General features: G+C 39.3%; 2 protein-coding genes across 11 annotated transcripts; one reads left to right on the plus strand and one right to left on the minus strand.

Annotated features, from left to right (window-relative positions):
* Nucleotides 1-1431: 1431 nt before the first annotated feature.
* LOC140783059 (uncharacterized) lies at nucleotides 1432-10243 on the minus strand. 9 transcript variants are annotated; one of them, XM_073129952.1, is made up of 10 exons: nucleotides 10026-10190; nucleotides 6645-6796; nucleotides 6106-6205; nucleotides 5763-5986; nucleotides 3571-3688; nucleotides 2680-3474; nucleotides 2214-2560; nucleotides 2027-2122; nucleotides 1805-1951; nucleotides 1432-1710 (listed from the first exon to the last, which is right to left on the minus strand). In XM_073129952.1, the coding sequence occupies exons 5-10, from the start codon at nucleotides 3665-3667 to the stop codon at nucleotides 1564-1566; spliced, it is 1629 nt and encodes a 542-aa protein (XP_072986053.1). In that variant the 5' UTR covers nucleotides 3668-3688; nucleotides 5763-5986; nucleotides 6106-6205; nucleotides 6645-6796; nucleotides 10026-10190; the 3' UTR covers nucleotides 1432-1563. The 9 variants fall into 9 exon arrangements, with proteins under 9 accessions (XP_072986053.1, XP_072986054.1, XP_072986055.1 ...); XM_073129953.1 differs by lacking the exon at nucleotides 6645-6796; XM_073129954.1 differs by lacking the exon at nucleotides 5763-5986.
* A 1381-nt stretch (nucleotides 10244-11624) lies between these two features.
* LOC140789319 (uncharacterized) lies at nucleotides 11625-20343 on the plus strand. Of its 2 annotated transcripts, none has more exons than XM_073138983.1 (5): nucleotides 11625-11848; nucleotides 11931-12169; nucleotides 12287-12958; nucleotides 13737-14915; nucleotides 17243-20343. In XM_073138983.1, the coding sequence occupies exons 2-5, from the start codon at nucleotides 12001-12003 to the stop codon at nucleotides 20044-20046; spliced, it is 4824 nt and encodes a 1607-aa protein (XP_072995084.1). In that variant the 5' UTR covers nucleotides 11625-11848; nucleotides 11931-12000; the 3' UTR covers nucleotides 20047-20343. The 2 variants fall into 2 exon arrangements, with proteins under 2 accessions (XP_072995084.1, XP_072995091.1); XM_073138990.1 differs by having other exon boundaries at nucleotides 13740-14915.
* The last annotated feature ends 214 nt before the right edge of the window (nucleotides 20344-20557 follow it).

Raw genomic sequence — 20557 nt, forward strand, 5'->3', positions numbered from 1 at the left:
TTGTCATCTCTCTTTCTATTCATCATCATGTAAACCTTTAACCTACTAAATAGAGTAGATTGGACACAAATCATAGATAAAACACTGCAAAAGAATTGTTAGATTCTATGGTAAACCATCACTTTGATATCATTCATTACAATTTAAGCTCCTGTAACATAGGAATGTTCACTTTCAACTGATATGGAAATAGTTTAGGTTGAGATTTAGAGATTAAAAAAACAGAAAGAGTAGTGTATTACGTACTCTTATTATTACTACCTACTATTATTATTTTATATGCACAAAAAGGCAATCATCTGGATCGGTTTGGTAGTTGTTCTGTAAATGTTATGGTTGGTGGCATGACGAAAGGCTTTATGATTTGTGGGGCTACAACTACAAAGGAATATCTTTGCCTTGAAATTGCCGTCTCTAATAACGAATAACGATAGAGTGAAGGGTTTGAAGAGATCGTTAAAAATTAGACGAAGGAAGCGTTGCAACTAAAGTTGTCACAATGACCTTGATTGAGAGGTTAATTGCTTCAGTTGATGTTTACTTGACAATTAAGTTCACATACCTGGAAACTATTTATTTCTTCATAACTTGCAGCGTGTACGCTATTCATGGACAGATTCCCCTAAACCTACTACATCAGCAATGAAAATGACTGGGCACTTTGAACACCAATACAAACAGATTAATTTGTTCAGCGGATCACACAGTACATTCTTATTTGCATTACTCATTACATGCTGATCCGAACACAATCTGAACACCAATAGGAACGAGAAAGAAAGAAAGAAAGAAACATCATGACCTATCCGGCTAAAAAATTCGTGTTAGACAACATAATTTTTGTAGACCAACACAAAGTTTAAAGATACTTCTCAAGAACTCAAATGCTAAAGGAAAGAGAAAAAAAAAAGACTCAGGATAGTTGTTAAGCCACCGGGGTCTGCTGTCCGGAAGTGAATCGATTTACCACCACCAAGTAAATACTAGATAAACCTCCTTCCTGACTGGGCCAACCCCAAAACTCAGTGTCACCAGATTTAATCTCCTTTTTTCTAACTTCGTATCTTTAAACACAAAGTTTAAAGATACTTCTCAAGAACTAAAATGCTAAAGGAAAGAGATAAAAATAAAAATAAAAAAAATAAAAAGACTAAGGATAGTTGTTAAGCCACCGGGGTCTGCTGTCACACCAAGTAAATACTATATAAACCTCCTTACTGACTGGCCTAACCCAAAACTCGTGTCACCAGATTTAATCTCCTTTTTTTCTAACTTCCTGATTTAAGCTAGCAAGCACATAAAACACTCCACACCTTAAACTTCCTTACTTACCTCCCCTTGTCCTTTGCAACAAACTACCTCGGTTAAAACATGCTAATTTCTGAACAAATCACCGGCAATTGAACCCACATTTGCTCAACAGAAGAAGAATGGATAAAAAGATCTGCGCTGAAATAAATGTTTATTAAGATCACTGAATACATAAGCTAAAGATATTTTACTTACAGAAAAAGAAAAGAAGAATGGACAGATGAGAACTAGCTTGCACCAACTACAAAGGAATCATTTGCTCCCTTCAGTATCATCGCAAGCCGTGGCTTTGCACACTGGGCATGCATTCTTCATCTGCAGCCATTTCTTGATGCAGTCAGCATGGAAATCATGTCCACAGTTCAGTCTTCCTAAATGAACTCCAGTTTTGTATTCATCCTGTTAAGTAATAACAAAGAAAATACAATGTTTCATAGGGTCAGCAAATATAATTATCTTGGTTTAAATGAGAAGACAAGATATATAGTCTTACCAGGCATATTATACAGTTCGCTTCCTCCTCTTGATCATCTTGATTCTTATCAGAAGTGTAAACATTTTCTGTCAAACACCTCAACATTGTTTCATCGGGCAAACCAGTGTTGACATTCCCAATCCTTTCTTCCAAAGCAAGTAGTTCCTGTAGCAACAAGAAAGTCAAGAGAGATGCTAATAAATCATATTACATCAGAAAAAACACAAGATAAGTAAACACCTCATAACTCATGTTATCAATATCTAGTCTCATGTCCCAATGCTGATCAAACAGTTCTCTTGATGTTAAGGTTGAATGGTCCATTATCATAAAATGCTGCAAAACAAATGCATAGAATTAATACTCTATGTTGCATACCTATGAGCTGTTCGTTGTTGAAACTGAAAGGAGAAAAAGATTAATCTACCTCAGATGCCCATCTGCCAAAGGCATTATCTTCCTCCAACATAGATTGAAGACCATAATACGCAGTCCTCACCCTTCTGTTCCTCCTGCTGCTACTATGTCCTGTGGTACTATGCCTTGAACGTCTAGACGATGCAACAACTTCCACACCAAAAGGCATTGTGGCTGCAAAACCTAAAGGTGGGCCACTTGGTATGGCATTGTGAGGAGTTGTTCTTTGAGCATAGCTACTATGCACTGTACCAGTACCTTGGGAAGAAGGACCATGTAGACTTGTCACTGGAAGAGTCACATTTCTAATCTGGGTAGCATCATATACCCTGTCTCTCACTGGTGGCCCATTGCTCCCTAGAAGGCAGAAGATCATGGTTGAAGCATACAGTATCCTCAACTTCAGAAAAAATTCAGATGACAAATAAAACATTGCAACTAAAAAACTATCACTCAAGGGATCTAATCAGACTAACCTGAGGGTAAAGTTCTTCCTGAGCCAGTAGTATGACTCCATTGTTCTGGCAGTCTTCCTTGGGAAGGCGTAGATACAGGAGGGCAACTCCATTGCTCTGTGATTCTCAGAGAAGAAGTACTTGCATTTGAATGGGTTTGCTGGGGCACATGGCTTGATAGATAGGCCCCATTTGGATTAAATTCTAAAGGAAAAGCATGGCTTTGATGCAGCTGAGGCATGCTGCCTGATGAGTAAAACCCAGCTGGATTGAATGGCAAAGGAGAGGTACTGTTTAGACGGCTTCTGACATTCCTCTGAAATCCTTCCTCAGCAGCTACAAGATAGTCATTACAGTTGTTTGCAGCAATGCTCATGGGATATGAAGGCCGGCATTCAGGACCTGGAATACGGTTGGGTTGTACATGATTTGAGGAAAAGGGATGGGAGGAAGAACTCCCAGAATAATATCCACTAGAATTTGTGCCATTAGCAATCAAAGGCATAGCTGGACTTTTCCTTTTCGGTCCCACTGTTCTATTGTCTATCTGGGAAGCAATGCAACCGTCAGCAGATATATGTGGATGAAAAGAAGGCCCAGACTGGGCATGGCTGGGCTGAAAGTTGCTAGAGCTTCCAGCAGATGAAAACTGAAAGCAAGTATTGTTTGATGGTCCTGGATTCGCAGACCGGTAATTTGAGAATTCACAACTGGATGACAGGTAGTTGTTTGATCTCACTGCCATGTTCTGGTAAGTCATAGAACTCAACCCACCAACTAGTGCATCATTTGGAGGAGGCACGAATGTGTTATGTCCTGACATTCATATTTAACAGCATGTAAAAATCTTGGAAGCTGAGATTATTTAAAGGTAATATAAAGCATATGCAGATGATAGATGTGAAAATGTACCAAAGGGCAAAGGGGGATGATCAGGGTGTGAATGGTTCCAGGCTCGAAGGCGTTCCAGTTCTGAAAGTGGGGATTTGTCATGAGGGTGTCCAGCCATGATGTTGTAATTACACGCAGTCTGTGAAATATTGAGAAATCAACATTACGAATCATAGGATCACTAAATTTAAAATCACAGAGAGAAGTACACACAATAAGGACCAATAGAAAATAAAAATAAGAAAGAAATTACATGGGATGAAAAAAAAACCCTAAAAGTATAGCAGCATAACAAGATAGATTAAATAAATAAAAAATAGCCTCATATATCTATAAGTTGCACCAGATAGTGCAATCAGTTGCTGGACATAATATCATATATTTCCCAGAGAGTACTTGGTAAGCATCTGAAACATAAACCACCCCTAATAATTTCATAAAAGATAAATGAATGAATCTTCCTTCTTAGTCTATCAGTATTAGTTTTTAAAAAAAACTATGTTAGAAGAAGATGCATACCACATGTTTCATCTTCCGGAAGGCATGCGGAAAATACAAACAAATTTATCACTGTAAGTAGCATCCTTCATAATTGTGAAATACTGATCTACTAAAATTGGGATTGTTGGGTTCGATGATTGATCTAACATCATGCTGCTGGTAAAAGGACTGAGATTTAGTGTCACCACAGCAAAGAAGTGATGCCGCATGCTACCCCCCACAGTTTATATTAGAAATAGAAAAGGACTAGCTTTGAGGGCACACCAATAAGCCAATACCCCCAAACTACTGCGGCTAACAACAACAACTTTTATCCTGCTCTTATCTCTTTAAACATAAAAGGAAGCATCTGGACAAAATAAAACCAATAATGGCAATGATATGCAAAAGCTAATAATACACCAGAAATTAGCTTGATTAAATCAATTTAAATGATCCACAAAGGAGGAGAAGAGACAGACAGAATTGCTATTAGCACCACTAGCACTTCAACTATAGCTTGACTTTACTGTATACACAAGTTCCTCTATTGATACCATAGACCCACTTACTGACACCTGGTGAGTGGTAAACCTACCTTACCAATTAGAACAATTAAACATATTGAGAACTATGAGATCACTGACATCAAATAAGTACCCCAAAACTTTTCAACCTAACTACTCTTCAATGATAGATGATATTGTTCTTTCTACAAATACATTTCTAGTACACAGAATGTTACTCAGACATATTTTACACCTTCGACAGGAAAAACTTGTGGTTATAAGATTTTACATAATAACTTGGATACTATAGGCACAGAACATGGAAAAGCTCGCCGCAACTTCAGAGGAACCAGTGGAAATGTAATTGGCACAAGCAATTGATGCCTGTTTCAGTGGCATAACTTAGTACACTCCATGACATGTATCTTGTCCAACACTGGGAAAGCTCTCTCCAGTAAAAGATTGCATCTCTATTTGATTGGCCTTCCCTCATTATTCTATTTCCGTTAAATGATCATCCTATGGAAGAAAGCAGTGACGACGGCACATTTTTGCGGCAAAGAGATCAAGATCGACCTGCAAGACTTAGTTCTGTACAAAGCCTACCAGCTCAAGTTGCAGTATAGAGAGTTGCGAGCTGCAGGGAAGCAGAGCTGATGCAAAACAATTCAAGCCCTTTAAGATTCCAAATACCCTCTCAGAGATAGTCCTAAATGCTAGCAGATTGATGTCATCCTCCACAGGTTTTTTCCATCTTCCATTTCGAACCTGGAGACAACCTCCAGAACCTTTTTAGTTTGTTCCTTTTTTTCTTCGGCAGCTCCCTCGACTAGGTTTTCCACTTCTCACATCCAAATAAATGAGGAAAAACTCAACATAATTATATAGTTCTTCAAGAAATGAGATGTGCGCAGATCTTAATGCTGAACGAGCCCAATTAGCTCCCTATGCAGGGTTATTTAGATATTATGAACATGACTGAAGCTAAAGTCGGTCCAAAATCAGTCGATCTTTCAGAGGTAGGAACTAGGAACTACCTCGTCAAATCTTTTTAATGCTACTTGTCAGCATAGATAGAATTTCCATATGGTCATAACACTGATATTTTCATTTATTCGCCTCTTCATAGTACAGATCTCTCACCAGTTTAAGTATACAAGTATCAAGACATGAAAGCTGAAGTGAGATAGATTGTCTATTCCAGTCTTGCAGAGGTTATCCCACCTTTAAAAATGAATGAAGAATTCATTCTTTGTGACAACAAGATTTAACAAAGAAAACCAGTATCTTCTCCATGCAGTACATCACCCATATGAAGGAGGTCAAGTTACGCCTGGATCTTCGATGTAGAAATGCACTTTTGCCATGACCTCTCCACCAAAGATTTTGTTCTCCTTCATTCTAAGGACCCTATCATTCCTCAGAATGACATTGAACATTTGCCTTAACTAAGGACATGAAAATGAGAGTCCTCAATTGACATAGCCTGCTTTTAAGAGCATATCGGTACTGCAGCAATGATTAGCTACAAAATGAGCTTAGGTGAACCTCCAAGAAATAGACTTACATAGTAGAGTCAGTCTGTTCAATCCCATGTAATCTTGATTGGAAACCCAAGATTTAAAGATTGAACCTCTTCTTTACAGCCCAAGGAGGTCAACTAGTGCCTGCAATGTTATTCATAGATAGCTCAGTTGAAACCATCAAGAAGAATGCTATGGACCAAGTAACCTTCATTATAGGCTGTTACATGGAAGACCATGGGCTACATGATCCTCCTTAAAGCAAGTCAAATTGTCTAGTTTCTGTTTTACAAAACCTAAACAGTAGTAAGAGACCGAGCACCAGAAAACCAACAAAGAGGGGCTATTTTCATGACATTTTGTAGCAAGGACAGGAAAAATTCAAGACCCATATATTTACCTAGTAGTGGCCTGAAAAGGTGGTCTTACTGCCCAGAGAAAAAATGTTCTTGTTATGAAAGGAGTCAAAGCTAAACAACTCAATAACCATGTAAATCTATCACCAACCATAACATGATCAGAATTATCACTACCCTAACCACTAAATAGATGGACAAGACAGATATAACTTACACCTACCCACCTCATTGAGCAAATAGAAGTGTCCCAATCTGAAGTCATAGATCCTCAGAAATCCAACTCCATTAAGTTTGTGATATATCTTATATAAGGGCTTCCCAAAGAAGCAGTATATGTGAAAGAAACAAATATGTATTTCACCTACCAAGTATCAACCTGCATATTAGTCACAAACAACAGATTTTTGAGGAAAGGAGACCTAAAAGAAAGAAAAGAGTATGCAGAGAAGCTTCAAGAGAATCAACAAGGAGCAAATCAATATATAGGAAGCACACTAAAGCCTATAAAGCTAGAAGATATAAGAGAACATGAATTTCACATACTATGTCTTGGTACGTTAGAGCATCTCCAACCGGGCTCCAAAACTCCAAATTTGGAGCCCGGTGGAGCTCCAATCGAGCTCCAAATAGGGCTCCAAATTTAGAACCAGCTATAATAGAGCTTTAAATTTGGAGCCACATCTAAAAATTTGAAGCCCAGCTCCAATACTATTCAACTTTTAGAAATACCAATTTTGCCCTACAAAAGCTTAATTTAAAATTTTAAATTCATTTGTATCCTTTATTAAATAATCTAATTAATTAAACTGAATATATAATTAGTTTTGCTAATTAATTTTTAACAAAAATAGTACCATTAGAATGCTCTCATCGAGATCTTTAAAATGAGTTTAATATTAAATTATTTAAGTTATTTTAAATATTTTATTTTTATTTCGTGTAATATAATTTTGATGTTTTTAATTAAAAAAATAGTAAGTTAAAATTATTTGTAAAACTATTGAATATTAGTCTTATTATAAAGATATCGATGAGAGTTTTATAACCATATATTTTTTATTAAAAAATAATAATATTAAGAGGTCTTATTAAGTGATTTAGCATATATATATATATATATATAATATATATGTATTATATTAATTAAATAATAAATATAAAGCCCGGTGCATTGGAGCGCACCGGGCTCTTCGCTCTATATTTAGAGTCTTTGGGCTCCAAATATAGAGCCCTCCCTTGGAGATGCTCTTAGCCCTTTGAGAAGTAGTAACCTTTAAGACTTCAAGAGAAACTATCACATATCTGAGACCACTAAAAATTAATCATCTGCATCTAGCTCATATAATCTTCTTCCTTTTCATAAAAAAAAGGGATTCAATATTAATTTTATATTAAGCTGCATATCTCTAACTAAATCTTTTCTTAAAAGAGTCTGATACACTAAGAATTACTTTACATGAAACCTCTGGAGCATAAGTAGTACATATCTGCCTTTCACTTTAAAGTAATATGCCAAAATATCAAAGGGCCTAAAATCAGGTGTAAGTAAAGAACTCTCCACATAACTTAAACATTTCAAAGGCTGAAAAGTTTGCAAGGTGAGAAGAGATGAAAACCTTCATAGCACACAATGGTGTGATCAAAATCTGCTAAATAATACTCATAACCATGGTTCCAAGTTTCGACTACTCCTGAGTGGGATCGGCCGAAATAGATCGGGGTCGGTAGCCGATCCTAATCCAGGGCCAAAACCAATCTAGTGACTAGTTTCAGCCTGATATCAAATGGATCAGCCAATACCCGATCCGTTTCAGGTTAAGATTAGCTGTATCTGCCGAAACCGACCAAAATTGAGAGAGTGAGAGAGAAAGGGAGAAAAAGAGGGAGGACAGTAAGAAAAAAAAAGATAGAAAGAGAGGAGAGAGAGATAAAGAGAGCCCGTCGGAGGGAGTGAGAGAGAAAAAATATATACCTCGTTAAAGCTTGTCGGAGAAGCATCATCAGAGAAGAATCAGAGGGGGGGGGAGAGAGAGAGAGAGAGAGAGAGAGAGGGAATCATAGAGGGAGAGATCGAGAGAGAAGGGAGTCAGTGAGGGAGAGTTAGTGGGAGAAAGAGGAGAGAGAATCGGAGAGGGAGATATTGAGAGAAGAGAGTCCGATGAAGGAGAGAGGGGGGAGTCGGTGAGGGAGAAGGAGAGTTAGTGGAAGAGTGGGAGAGCTAGTGGGAGAAAAAATTAATAAGAGAAAGAGTGGGAGACAGATTAGTGCACACAGATGACTTAGTTCAAGAATCTCTAGCCAACATAGCTTTTGGTTTCTAGTCAATAAATTTAGTAGTTGCTATATGCACCAAAGCTACTCTAAAGAAAATGCAGAGAATTCTTACAAAAAAGAAAGGTAAGAAACAGGAAAAACCTTTACTAAGAAGGATATGATCAAGCTCATATAAGATTGTCGATCAATAATTTTTGAAGCATTTGTACTGTAGATCATCCTCCTAAGGTGCACAAGTGTACATATAACGAATCATGCTCCAAAGGCATTTCACCAGACTGAATTGGCTAGAAATTAATTGAAATTACATGAAATTAAATGAAATTTCAGCCTTCCAAGTGATTTTCAAGTCTTGGCTTCATTTCATTGATACAAAGTAGCAAGAAGTGATCGGAGAAGTTGAAAACACTAAGAAATATCATAGAAAGAGAAAATCAAAGGAAGAAAAATTAATTAAGACGACTCCAAATTACAAATTAAAAGGGTAGTTTGGTGAATCAGTGATACGTTAAATACTTAAATGATATCTTAACAACAAAAATATCGATTTCAACTGAATCTAAGGAGTGTAGTATATGTACATCTTATTCTGTCAAGAAAATATACTTCTACAACTAAGGAAACAAAAGAAAAAAACTCAGAAAGAACATCTATGTTCACATAACCATAAGCAAGAATAAGCTTTGAAACTTAAAATTGTAAGATGGAAACAATCCCGATTGAGACTTTGCTCCCTTTTTTTAACCTAAAATCTTCTATTATTCTATTAGACAAATCTCAGAAGCCTCTTACTAATATTGCTTTTTCTTTATTCGCTTTACATAAGTTTCACAACGTTCTCAGGATAGTCAAAAAATATTTAGTAACCTGGTCCCAAAAGTGCACAATCCAATCCCACAAACTTCTATGGGTTACACCATCGCAACAAGCCCCCAAACATAACAATGCATCAAATTGAAATAAGATCAGGAATTTTGTTCAGCATCAACACACAAAAAAATCCAATCCACTCTAGGAGTAATAAAGCAGAACAACGACTTCATCCAATTCTACAATAATAAAACATCACATCACATCACATCTTGTATCTTTCCCCTCATCGTATAATGGCTTTCCACCAATTATCGACGCACATAGGTGAAACCAAAACACCCCAAGTTTGATCGCACAATCACCGATCTGACCGGCAATAATTTCCAAGTAATTGCATTAATAACATACCAAACGACTTCATCATCGTAATTAACCGCAATAATCTTCAGCAACATCAAGATCAACAAACCAAAAGTGAAAAGGAGGACCAATTCTTCGAGTTAGGAGAGAGATCGTACCTTGAAACTGTGATCGATCTCGGATCAAAGTTCAAGAATCGCCGAAACTAATCGAATATTTGTGATCACAAGAGGAGGGAGTAGTTTGAGGGCTAGCGAACCAAACAAGAAACTTCGTCGCCACACGGAACCTCCTCTTTTCTCTCTTAATTCTCTCTCGCCTTCTCCTCACCGCCCCCCCTCCCCTTAATATTTATAGGGAGGAAACAATCCCAGTTGCATTAGGATTGGAATTGGTGTGCCTAATATTACGCTGAAGTGATCGTCTGCATCCCTTGCATGCAAGAAACTACTCCTGATACACGTGGCAGTTGTTTATGGGAAAGATTCTCTTCTTTAGAAATTCATAAAGGCTATTTTAAGCAGTCGAAGGTGCAAGCGATCTGCTGTGCTCGGTGGGTGGAGCCCACCGCCTAAAGGTGCGCGGGCCACGTGGCGAGACGAAGACGGTGCGATCGGGTATTCCGCGGTGAGCGGAACATTTACACCGCCTACCTTCTCACGAACTCCCGCCGTGAATTTCCCAGGGTGGTGCGACCGTGGGTGCGTCAGAGTTGGACGCTGGCGAATTGTGCGGTCGCGTGACCGTGTGTTAATGGTGACGACATATGACCGCGTCCCTTTGGTGGCGGCTAATATCCAAGCTGTTTGCTGTTATATTCCTCGCTTCTGATGCTCCACTAAACTACCGTGCATGCTAATTTTATTCCTCTCTTCTAATTCAAAATTAGGCTACGGCCTAAACTACACCAAACACTGCTAAAATAAAAATAAAACATTATGCTAGGGTTAAGAGTTTGACCTAAGACTTATCACAAGCTTGGTTATAGCTTGTCGAAATAAACATAAAATAAAAACTATTGAATTCCTCTTTTGCCAATAGTAGTAGTGATGTAATTTTTTTTTATCGTTCATAAGCTCGAAGGCTAAATATAGGCTGGACAAAAAGCCAACTCTCACTAGATACAGAGGCACTTAGATTCTATCGAGTTTTTAGCTGCCTAATTTAAGTTTTAAGTCATATGCGTCGTCAAATAATTACCCTAATAATTTCTCCGAATCAAACGCTTTTCAAGTTAATTATACTGCCAAGTCATCAACCGAATCGAGTCAAACCATCAAACTACTAAATAATTTCTCTACAATATTATTGAGTTGATTGGTCCAGTAAAAATGTAATTAGGCCGAAGTAGAACCATATTCAAAACATGCAAAGACACCCTTATATACATAAGCCTTTTTAATTTTAATTTTATTTGTCCTTATCTTCTTCAATCCTCAAAAAAGTTGTTCCATTTCCTCTAAGTGGCTCCAAGTAGACTTTAGGCACTTACCATTTTTTAACCTTTTGACATCCCTCTTTTCTTAGTTTGGTAGATGTCTATCCCCAAATGCTATACCTTATAAAAAAAAACAATATTGGACTCTATTTTAAGCTTATCCTATTTAGACATGAAACAGCCTGCAAAGGCTTTTGATGGGATGAGGATCGTAGTCTTACTCTTGTGCTGTTAATCTTGGACTCTTGTTGATATCTGCCACGTCATGCCAAGGATGTAATTTTCCTATATAGTTTGTGGGAAGCGATCCGGAGTCCGTAACGAAGGAAAAGAAAACAAAGAGAAAAGAAGGGTTTGAATTTGATGCTTTGATTAGAGAACTTGATTTCCTTCCTTTTTAACTATAATTCTTACCTTAAGAAAAAAGGGCTTAGCGGACGTGGGGATAAATTAAATTCGGCTTAATGGGGCCTGTGGAGGGCATTGGGTTCCACGCATCGCTTCTCCCACCTGTCGGCCACAGCTCTCCCTATGATCGGAGAGGTGAGCCGAATCCCCTTTTTTGAATTGTTTTTTCTTCGATTTTTGTCGATTTTTGATCAATTGGTGCTGTTCTCGCGCTCAGATCTGGCTTTTGGAGGCATTGGAGAAGCATTCCTTGGGATTTTAGGGTCTATTTCAGATTGGAAAAGTTGATGCCTCCCGAATCATCACCATGGGATCGAAGAGATTTCGCCTCCAGGGACCGGAGGCATGATGTCCTAGGCAACCGGAGCGTCGGCGGCTACTCGACGCCACGATGGAGGGAGTCCTACTACGGTCCACGTGGCTTCCCTCGCGATTCGCCTCGCCGGCATCCGTCAGGTACTCGCCTTACGATCCAATGCAAATTCCAGGTTTCTGGACGAAATATAATGTTTTATCGCTTTATTCTGTGCTTTTGCCTGATTTCGCTCCCTATAAAATTGTTATTTTCTGAAGGTTATTACCGTCAGGGCGGAGGTTATCACCAACCCTATCCGGAAGATTCCGGCGCTTATGGTTGTCCACCTTCTCGGTCTGATGGACTTTGGGTGAAAGACGAGAACTTTAAGCCTTCTGGGAGCTACGGAGGAAGATGCATCAACAGGGAGAGCCGCGAATCCTTCCGGCGATCACCTTACCGGGATTCTTCCAGTGAATTCTCGAAGCATCAGCAGAAACACTATTCTCCGAACGCCCTGAGGTCAGTCGCAGTCCAAATCTCACCAGCATCTCAGACCGCTTTGAAAGATAGGAATAGCACGAATGATATTGCCATTGATGGCTCCGGCACAGGCCGTGCAGTCGATCGTGACCTCTCGTCGGCTTCCATCTTGTGGAGACCTTCGAAGTGGAACTGTGCCATTGCAGATAGGTCTGGACCGGAGGAGGCTGGCCTCAAGGAGTCGGAGGCTCCAGATAAAGAGAGCCTGATCCAGTCAACTGTGGCATATCCTCAGATGCCTGATGAAGGTTCTTCTAAGAAGAAGCCACGGCTTGGATGGGGGCAGGGCCTGGCGAAGTATGAGAAGCAGAAGGTACAAGGATCCCCAGATTCGTATGGGGTTGATGTCGAAGATACTCTTGTGCAGGCCAGTTCGAGAGTTGATGGCTCCCCGACATCTTTAACATGTAAGTTTCTCTAGGTTGTGCTAGTTCATATAGTTAGTTTTTTGGATTTACTATATAAACATCCTTCTAGGTTGTGCTGGTCTAATACATGACTGATATGGCTTGCTTTCTGGTCCATGCAAGCTTCATGAATTCAATTCTCTTGCCTGATCTTGATATTCTAGGAAATGAGGCATCATTTAATAGAGGTCTGGCTTCACATAATCCATTGGAAAGGTTGCCAATATTCCCATGGAGAATTATACACTAGGGGATCTGTTCTAATTCTGAAGAACGTTTGATTTCAACTTATTGGATAATGTAGAAATATTGTAGTTTTCATGTGGAGTAGGGATGCTTCTTGCTTTATCCCTACTTCTAGCTATGTGTTCGCTGAAAGCAGCTGTTTACTTTATTCTGTGTTACTGCTGAAAACTTGAAAAAATGTATTTGTGAAGCATGCATGCCATTCTTTTCTAGAGTTGTAAGTGGAAGGGACCAAAAGAAGCACCCTGTTTGCGTTGCAAAAGTTTCTGGTGGTATAAAGGAACCTTCTCTTTGCTCTAATTAAAGAACGACCAATGTGACGAAGATGATTGTTCTATAATATTTTATGATCCCATTTATGTGCCAAGTTAAAAAGTTAGTTTAGTTGAACACTGATCTTGCTATTGAACTCCTTTTTTTCCATGAAGCTATTTATTGTTTGAGATGATTGATATAGTTCACTCAGAGGAACTATTGGCGTATGTTGTAGCACTGACTAAGGTACTATAATTGTACCTTTTATCTTGTACAGCAGGCATGGAGGAGAAGTGGGGTACAAGGCCGATAACTACTATTGATGCCTGTGCACCTAAACTTGGAGTTCACATTTACTCAGAATTCTCTATGAAGTTAGATCAGTTGGAGGTCAATCATATTAGTTCCTTAGCATCATTCCTTGATGATTTATTGCAAAATGAAGATGTATTTTTTGGAGATTCCGGCTTGATTGCTGCTATGAATAAACTGCTGCTATTAAAGGGGGATATTTCCAAGGAGTTGGAGAAAACTGAATTTGAAATTGATTGGTTTGAAAGTGAATTTAAATCCTTGGATTGTGATGCTGAAAATAATGATGATCTATATTCTCCCCCATTACCAGTTAATAATGAATCAAACCCTTGTTTACAGTCTTCTGATGTTGAAAAGGTTTATACTATGTCACAGTATCATGAATTAGCTCCTACTGTGGCACATTTAACAGAAGCTGTCTTTCCTGCCAGTAATTGTGAAGAACAAGATGCTCAAGTTAAAGATATGGAAACAGACAGCAAAGGGATAGTTTCAGCTAATTGTGAAAAAGCAGCATTCTTGGAGGTGGGGGTTTGTAATTTTAACCAGGGAAAATTGACTAAGATTTGTAATTTTAACCAGGGCAATTTGATTGAGTGCTCAGTAGCTATAGACAATGATAGTCTCAATGTCCCAGAAGCACAACAATGTTTACTTGACAATGCCCAGGAGAGGCTAGCAACTATGTCTTGTCATGATAATGTAAAATGTGTGGAGACAGGCAGAAACAGTGCTTGTTCTATCAAGGCATGCTCATACGGCAAGACAAACTGTAACTTAATATCTTTAATTGTGACTTCCAACAGGGATGCTGCAAAAAGAGCATCACAAGTTTTCAATATATCATTGCCTTCCAATCTACCTCAGTTTGATTTTTGGAGATCTGGAAACATTTCGTGTCACCGGAAGAATGACTTGAAAGTTAAAGAGAAGCTTTCTATACGGAAACACCAACTACTGTTTAAGGAGAGAGTTCTTATCCTTAAATTCAGGGCATTGCACCACTTGTGGAAGGAGGATTTGCAATTGCTTTCTATTAGAAAGAACAGAAGAAAGTCAAAGAAGCGCATTGAGTTAAGTAGATCGCAAGGTGACTTTCAAAAGCAACACTCTTCTATCCAGTTCCGATTAGCTTTGCCTGGTCAGTCCTAAATCATTTATTTTTTATTTTCAGTCATACAAAGTTTTAATATTGAATCTGTATTCTCGCACAATTAGTTGGTGCTTACTGCTTACCGTTGCCTAATTAGTACATATACCAGATCATAGTGGTGAGAAGAAGTCTTGATTTGCATGAAATAGTTTCAGAAACTTGATAATCTTTTCTTAATATTGTAATTTACTAAATTGTTTGAAATCTTGCATCAGATCATGATTTAGTTCTTTATGTGAGATATTGCTATGTTTATCTTTGTTGCCACCTATTACTAAAGATGGCCTTCAAGCTCACTTGTTAATTAGGATCTACATTCACTATCTTTTTCATAGTGTTAAGCATGTTTTGTGCTTAGGCGATAAAGCATTCCTTTCCTTCGCCAATTTCTTTTTTTTTTAAAGAGTTAAATATATTTTACTTTTCTGTATTTATGTCTAAAATCACTTTACTCTATGTAATTCACAAAGTCTCAAACTAATTCTTACGCTTATGACTAAAGTAAAACTGTTAATTTTTCTGTCTAAATTAATCGAACGCCCCCAAATGACTAAAATACCCTGCATGTGAATACTTCTTTTTCAAACTTCCAAGACTCTTCAAGAAAGGTAGAATTTGGTGAGTTTTTTTAATCTCTTGGTTCCTTCTCATAATTATGATCCTAGTAGTCATTAGGGGTGTAAATGAGCCAAGCTTGAGTGAGATAGGCCCAATTCGGCTTAGCTTAATTGCTAGATTTTCTTAGCTCGAGCTAGAAAAGTTTAGCTCGGCTCGGCTCATCTCTAGCTTGATGGGGGAATTTGGGTGCCGGGCATCAATGAGGTGGAGGGAGAGAGCCTCAAACATCAACGAGATTGGAGGAAGGTGAAGAGACTCGAGCTCACCATTCCAATGTTGGTGGACCAGGGGCTCATTGCCCTAATTGGCTTTGACGAAGAATGAGGAGGAAGGAGCCACCTTTCGCCGATAAAATCCTTGATAAGCAAGCCATGGTGAACATCCTTATACCCGATCTGAGCCCAATCAATCAGAATAAGGGAGGAGGACTGTTATGCCCAATCTATTAGAATAAGGGCAGCATCCTCATGTCCTTGAGCTCGTCGCTACTACTCGACGTCTTCGCATTGTCGGCCAAGAAGTGTGGGTATTCAACGGGTTCAAGTGGAGGATGAGCCCATGGCTCCTAACTTGCCTCCTCATGGTGAGCAATCCGACGGCAGTGGTGCTTCGTCATTTGTGAAGCTTGTGGCGGCTCCTGTCGGTGTAGGGCCGGACACAAAGAAGATAAAGAAGGAGATGATCTCGGATGGCTTTGCTTTATATAAAGAAGAAGGTAAAGAATGAGGAGGAACTAGCCGTGGAGGTGAACTTTTGTGAAAATATATAGCTATAGTATTGAGCCTAATCGAGCCAAGCTTGAGTGAGCTAGCTTTAGCTTGGCTCGACTCGATAATACATTTGAGCTCAAAAAATCAATTCGGCTCGGCTCATTTAGAGCTCGAGCCGAGCCCGCAAGCTTTTTTGACGTCCCTAACAGTCATCATTTTTTGGTTGCTCCACCTCCTTGTTAGATACCCCTTTAGACCCATTAGCGGAGACGTAGAAGGATTGGACAATGTCATAGCCTTGCAAGGCCTACTCCAACAACTCTTCCACCTCTATGATGTAGGGGTGGACCAATCTTATATAGAGGTCCTCCTAGTCTTCCTTTACAAAGCCATTATAGGTCTCAATGACCCATTTGACTGTGCGGTTTGCCTCTGTGATTTTGAGGGGGATGACAAGCTCATGCTCCTTCCCAAGCTTGGCAAGTTTAGGAGTGTGGAAGTTGTTGCAAGTGAGGGTGAAGGGACTAGTACTAGCTACAACAAGAACTTGGACCAAAGAAGGTCCTTCTCCATGGGATCATATGAACTTGTGATGGACGATACTTACTCCAAGTTGCTATTAGACCACCCAACAAGAAGCCAAGGAGGGTATTTTTGTCCATAAAAAAATTAGAAAGGGAGAGAGAATTCAACCTAGCTTTTAGTTTTAGATGTTACTTGGGCGCGCTCGGTTAACTTGGACAGAAAAATTAACGGTCTCACTTTACTCGTAAGTATAAAGATTAGTTTGAAATTTTTTGAAATATAGGAGGGTAAAGTAAATCTGGTCATATGTATAGATGGGTAAAATGAAAAGAAAAAAACTGCAAGCTTTCTTAATCTTGGTTGAATAACATGGTATGTGGAAGTTATTAGAAGCAAGTTTTTCTGCATGTACTTGTGTTTCTTTTATTTTTAGTGTTATCTGAATCTTCATTTCAATTGCAGCTGGTAATCAAACTCTAGTTCCTAGCCAAAAACTAGTAGGTTTTGTAAGCAAGTTGCCATTGGGTTCTCAGATGAAGCCTTACAGGAGTAACATAAAGATGCCTGCACTAATTTTAGATGATATTGAGAGAAGGTACACCAGGTTTACCACTTACAATGGATTGGTTGAAGATCCACTCTCTTTCGAGAAGGAAAGAGCAACAATAAACCCATGGACTCGAGAAGAGATAGAAGTTTTCAAGGTAATGCTTGTTAAATTTGGTAAAGATTTTTCAAGGATTTCCTGCACTCTTGACCACAAAACAGTAGCAGATTGTGTTGAGTTTTACTATAAGAACCACAAGTTAGAGGATTTCAGAGGAGTCAAGAAACGTCTAGATGTTAGAAAGCAATGGCAACACTCACCTGCCAGCACCTATCTGGTAACTTCAGGGAAGAAATGGAATCCTGAGACTAATGCTGCTTCACTTGATATCTTGGGGGCAGCATCAGTCATAGCAGAAAAGAGTGATTATAATGTGAGAAGTCAGCAAAAGGTTGCTGCGAGGTACCAAACCTATCATGACTTGAAGTCGTTTTACAACGATTGTTATGATTCTGTCAACAGGGCTCAGATGGTTGAGGTTACAGCTCATGAGAGAGAATATTTAACTGCTAGTGTGTCGGCTGGCATATGCAGGGCTTTGTCCTCTGAGGCAATGAGTTCTTGTGTCACTAGTTCTATTGATCCTGGTGAGAAGATGAGCTATGTGTCTTTGGACCGACCATTTTCTCCGGAGCTAACCCAGAATGTTTATGAAGAAGACACTTGTTCAGATGAGGGGTGCAATGAATTGGCCTTCATTGATTGGACTGATGAGGAGAAATCTGTATTTATTCGTGCTTTGAGCATGTATGGTAAGAACTTTGCAAGGATTTCACATTTTGTAGGGACAAGGTCATTGGAGCAGTGCAAAATCTTTTTTATGAAGGCTCGGAAGTCTCTTGGTCTAGAGGTAATTGATAGAGCCACTCCCAAGATTGGTATGCCCATGACTGATGACAATGAAGGGAGCTGTGACACTGATGATGCTTGTGCTGCTGAGATACATTCAGCTATTTGCAGTGATCAATGTTATTCCAGGGTTAATCCAGATTTCCAGTCTCTGGCTAAAGCTAGCAGGGAAGGGTTTATTCATGCTGGAGTTAGCCCCCAGCAAGCTGAAATTGATAGATTGAGTGAGCAAGATGTTTTGCGAGGCATAAACCTTGAGGCAAATGACAGCAAATTTGATAAACAGGTACATGCCATATATGATTATAAACTGGTAAATGGAGCGGATAACTCTCGATCTGCAGTCTGTTCCCACGTGCCAATACAGCTTCCTGAAGTTGCCGAGAACATTGATAAGGAAAGGAAGTCTGGCGGGAGTTGTGTTCTTGTCCCTCAAACTGAGCAGGCCATTACAGAGAGTGTGCCAGTGGGGTCGATTTTACACACTGCTGATGGAGTTCAGAAAAATGATGGTGCTGGAGTACATTCTATTGATGGGTTCAAGAAGGTAGTAAGCTCACATGAGTTGATGTTGCCAAAGTCTGGATCAAGGAAAAGAAGGCGGGCAAGCATAGATCTAGGTGCAAATAGCAGGGACCCTCTTTCCCTTACTGCAGATTGGGGTGCTAGTGACAATTATTTGCACCATGGAAATGTGGTTGATGTTTGTTCTAGGCCCAGCACTTTTACAACCTTCCAGCATAAAATACCATTATATGACCTCCCATGTCAACACAAGGAATACCATAGCATCTCAGCATATCAGGACAATTGCCAGCCTGCACAATTTAATTCGTCATTTCATGACCGTCCTATTTGTTCTGTAGGAAATCTTCATGTAGCCTCCCAGACTGCTTTAAACTTTGAGGAGCATGAGAACAAGCAGCATCAAAACTTAGTAGTTGGAAGTCCGTACCAACAGTATATGCTTAAATCTTCACTTAATCAGGTTGCAATGCGGAATGGGGTTTCACAATCAAATCAGTTTATTTCAAAAATGCAAAATGACAACCTCAATAGTTGCAGTCTTTCACCATCGAGCCCTGGTAAAGTATTTCTGTCGACTAGTAATAACGAAAAGTCAGAATCTCAGCTGGTCCCCTGCACTCAGTATGCAAACCCAGAAACAAAGAGGCAGTCTCACCAGACAGGTGATGTTAAGCTCTTTGGAAAAGTTCTTAACCCTTCGTCCTCACAAAGATCAAGTTCTTCCTCGCAAGAAAGTACCTCTCCCAAGCCCAATGAATCTTCAACCACAACATCCAGCATCAGAAAGGACGGGGACCTTTTCCCTTATCAGCTTGGAAGTAATTGCCGCTTGGTCTTAGAAGAGGCGCCAATAAGTTATGGCTTCTGGGATGGAAATAGAATACAAACTGGTTTTTCGTCCTTGTCAGAATATGCTCTTATGTTGGCAAAACATCAAGGAATTTCACCTGGAGTATCATCTTATTCCGGTAAAGATGGTGTCCTGGGGAATACTGCAGTTTTGGCTGATTATCGGCAGCCTTTTATGCACGGAAAGCAGCTCGAGAACTTCACTGAACTGCAGAAGAGGAACTGGGTCGAAATCGAATCAGTTTTCCAGAACTCCGGGAGGGCTGCACTTCTTGGGACGAGCATGGTGAGTGGAGGGGGACTCCTTGCTGGTGGAGTCTCAGACCCTGTAGCAGCCTTGAAATTGAACTATGGGTCTAGAAATAAGAATGCTAGCTGTGAGGTGGAATCATGTAGTGGAGACACACAGGAGGCAGGTAGAATAAAGAATTAGTGGTGTGGTAAAGAGTAGCCAGATGATTTCCCTTGGTAGGAGAGTAGTTCAAGAATCTCAGGTGGAGAAAGGAGGGTATATTCTTCACACCCTACTGTATGATATTGCATTTTTGAACTCGAATGAATTAATTAGATGGGGTAGATTCCATTCTCCATATTTTTCTGCCCCTTCAGTGCCCATATTTTTTGTACTAGATAGGCAATTTTATTTTCCTTTGTTGTACCCATTACACCACCACGTTGAGATACCAATTAATGTACTGCAGAATTATAATGCATCTGTTTATTTTGTTCACCTGGACACTCAGCTTCTTTCAAAATCTTCACATTGTTAGAAATTACATTGTCCTTCACCAGGGCGAGTTATACATTCAGGTGGTTAGTGTCATCATTCTTTTATATTTGGACATTCATCATGTAAGTTAGATTTGGCGAAACCAAATTGTTGTTTAGAAGGTTGACAGCGATGAAGCCTCAAAATTTCAGGACCAAACTGCCCATTAACAAGG

Source organism: Typha latifolia, chromosome 1 (genome assembly GCF_019914945.1).
Source record: "Typha latifolia isolate L0001 chromosome 1, TyphaL0001v2, whole genome shotgun sequence".
NCBI classification, from domain to species: Eukaryota; Viridiplantae; Streptophyta; class Magnoliopsida; order Poales; family Typhaceae; genus Typha; species Typha latifolia.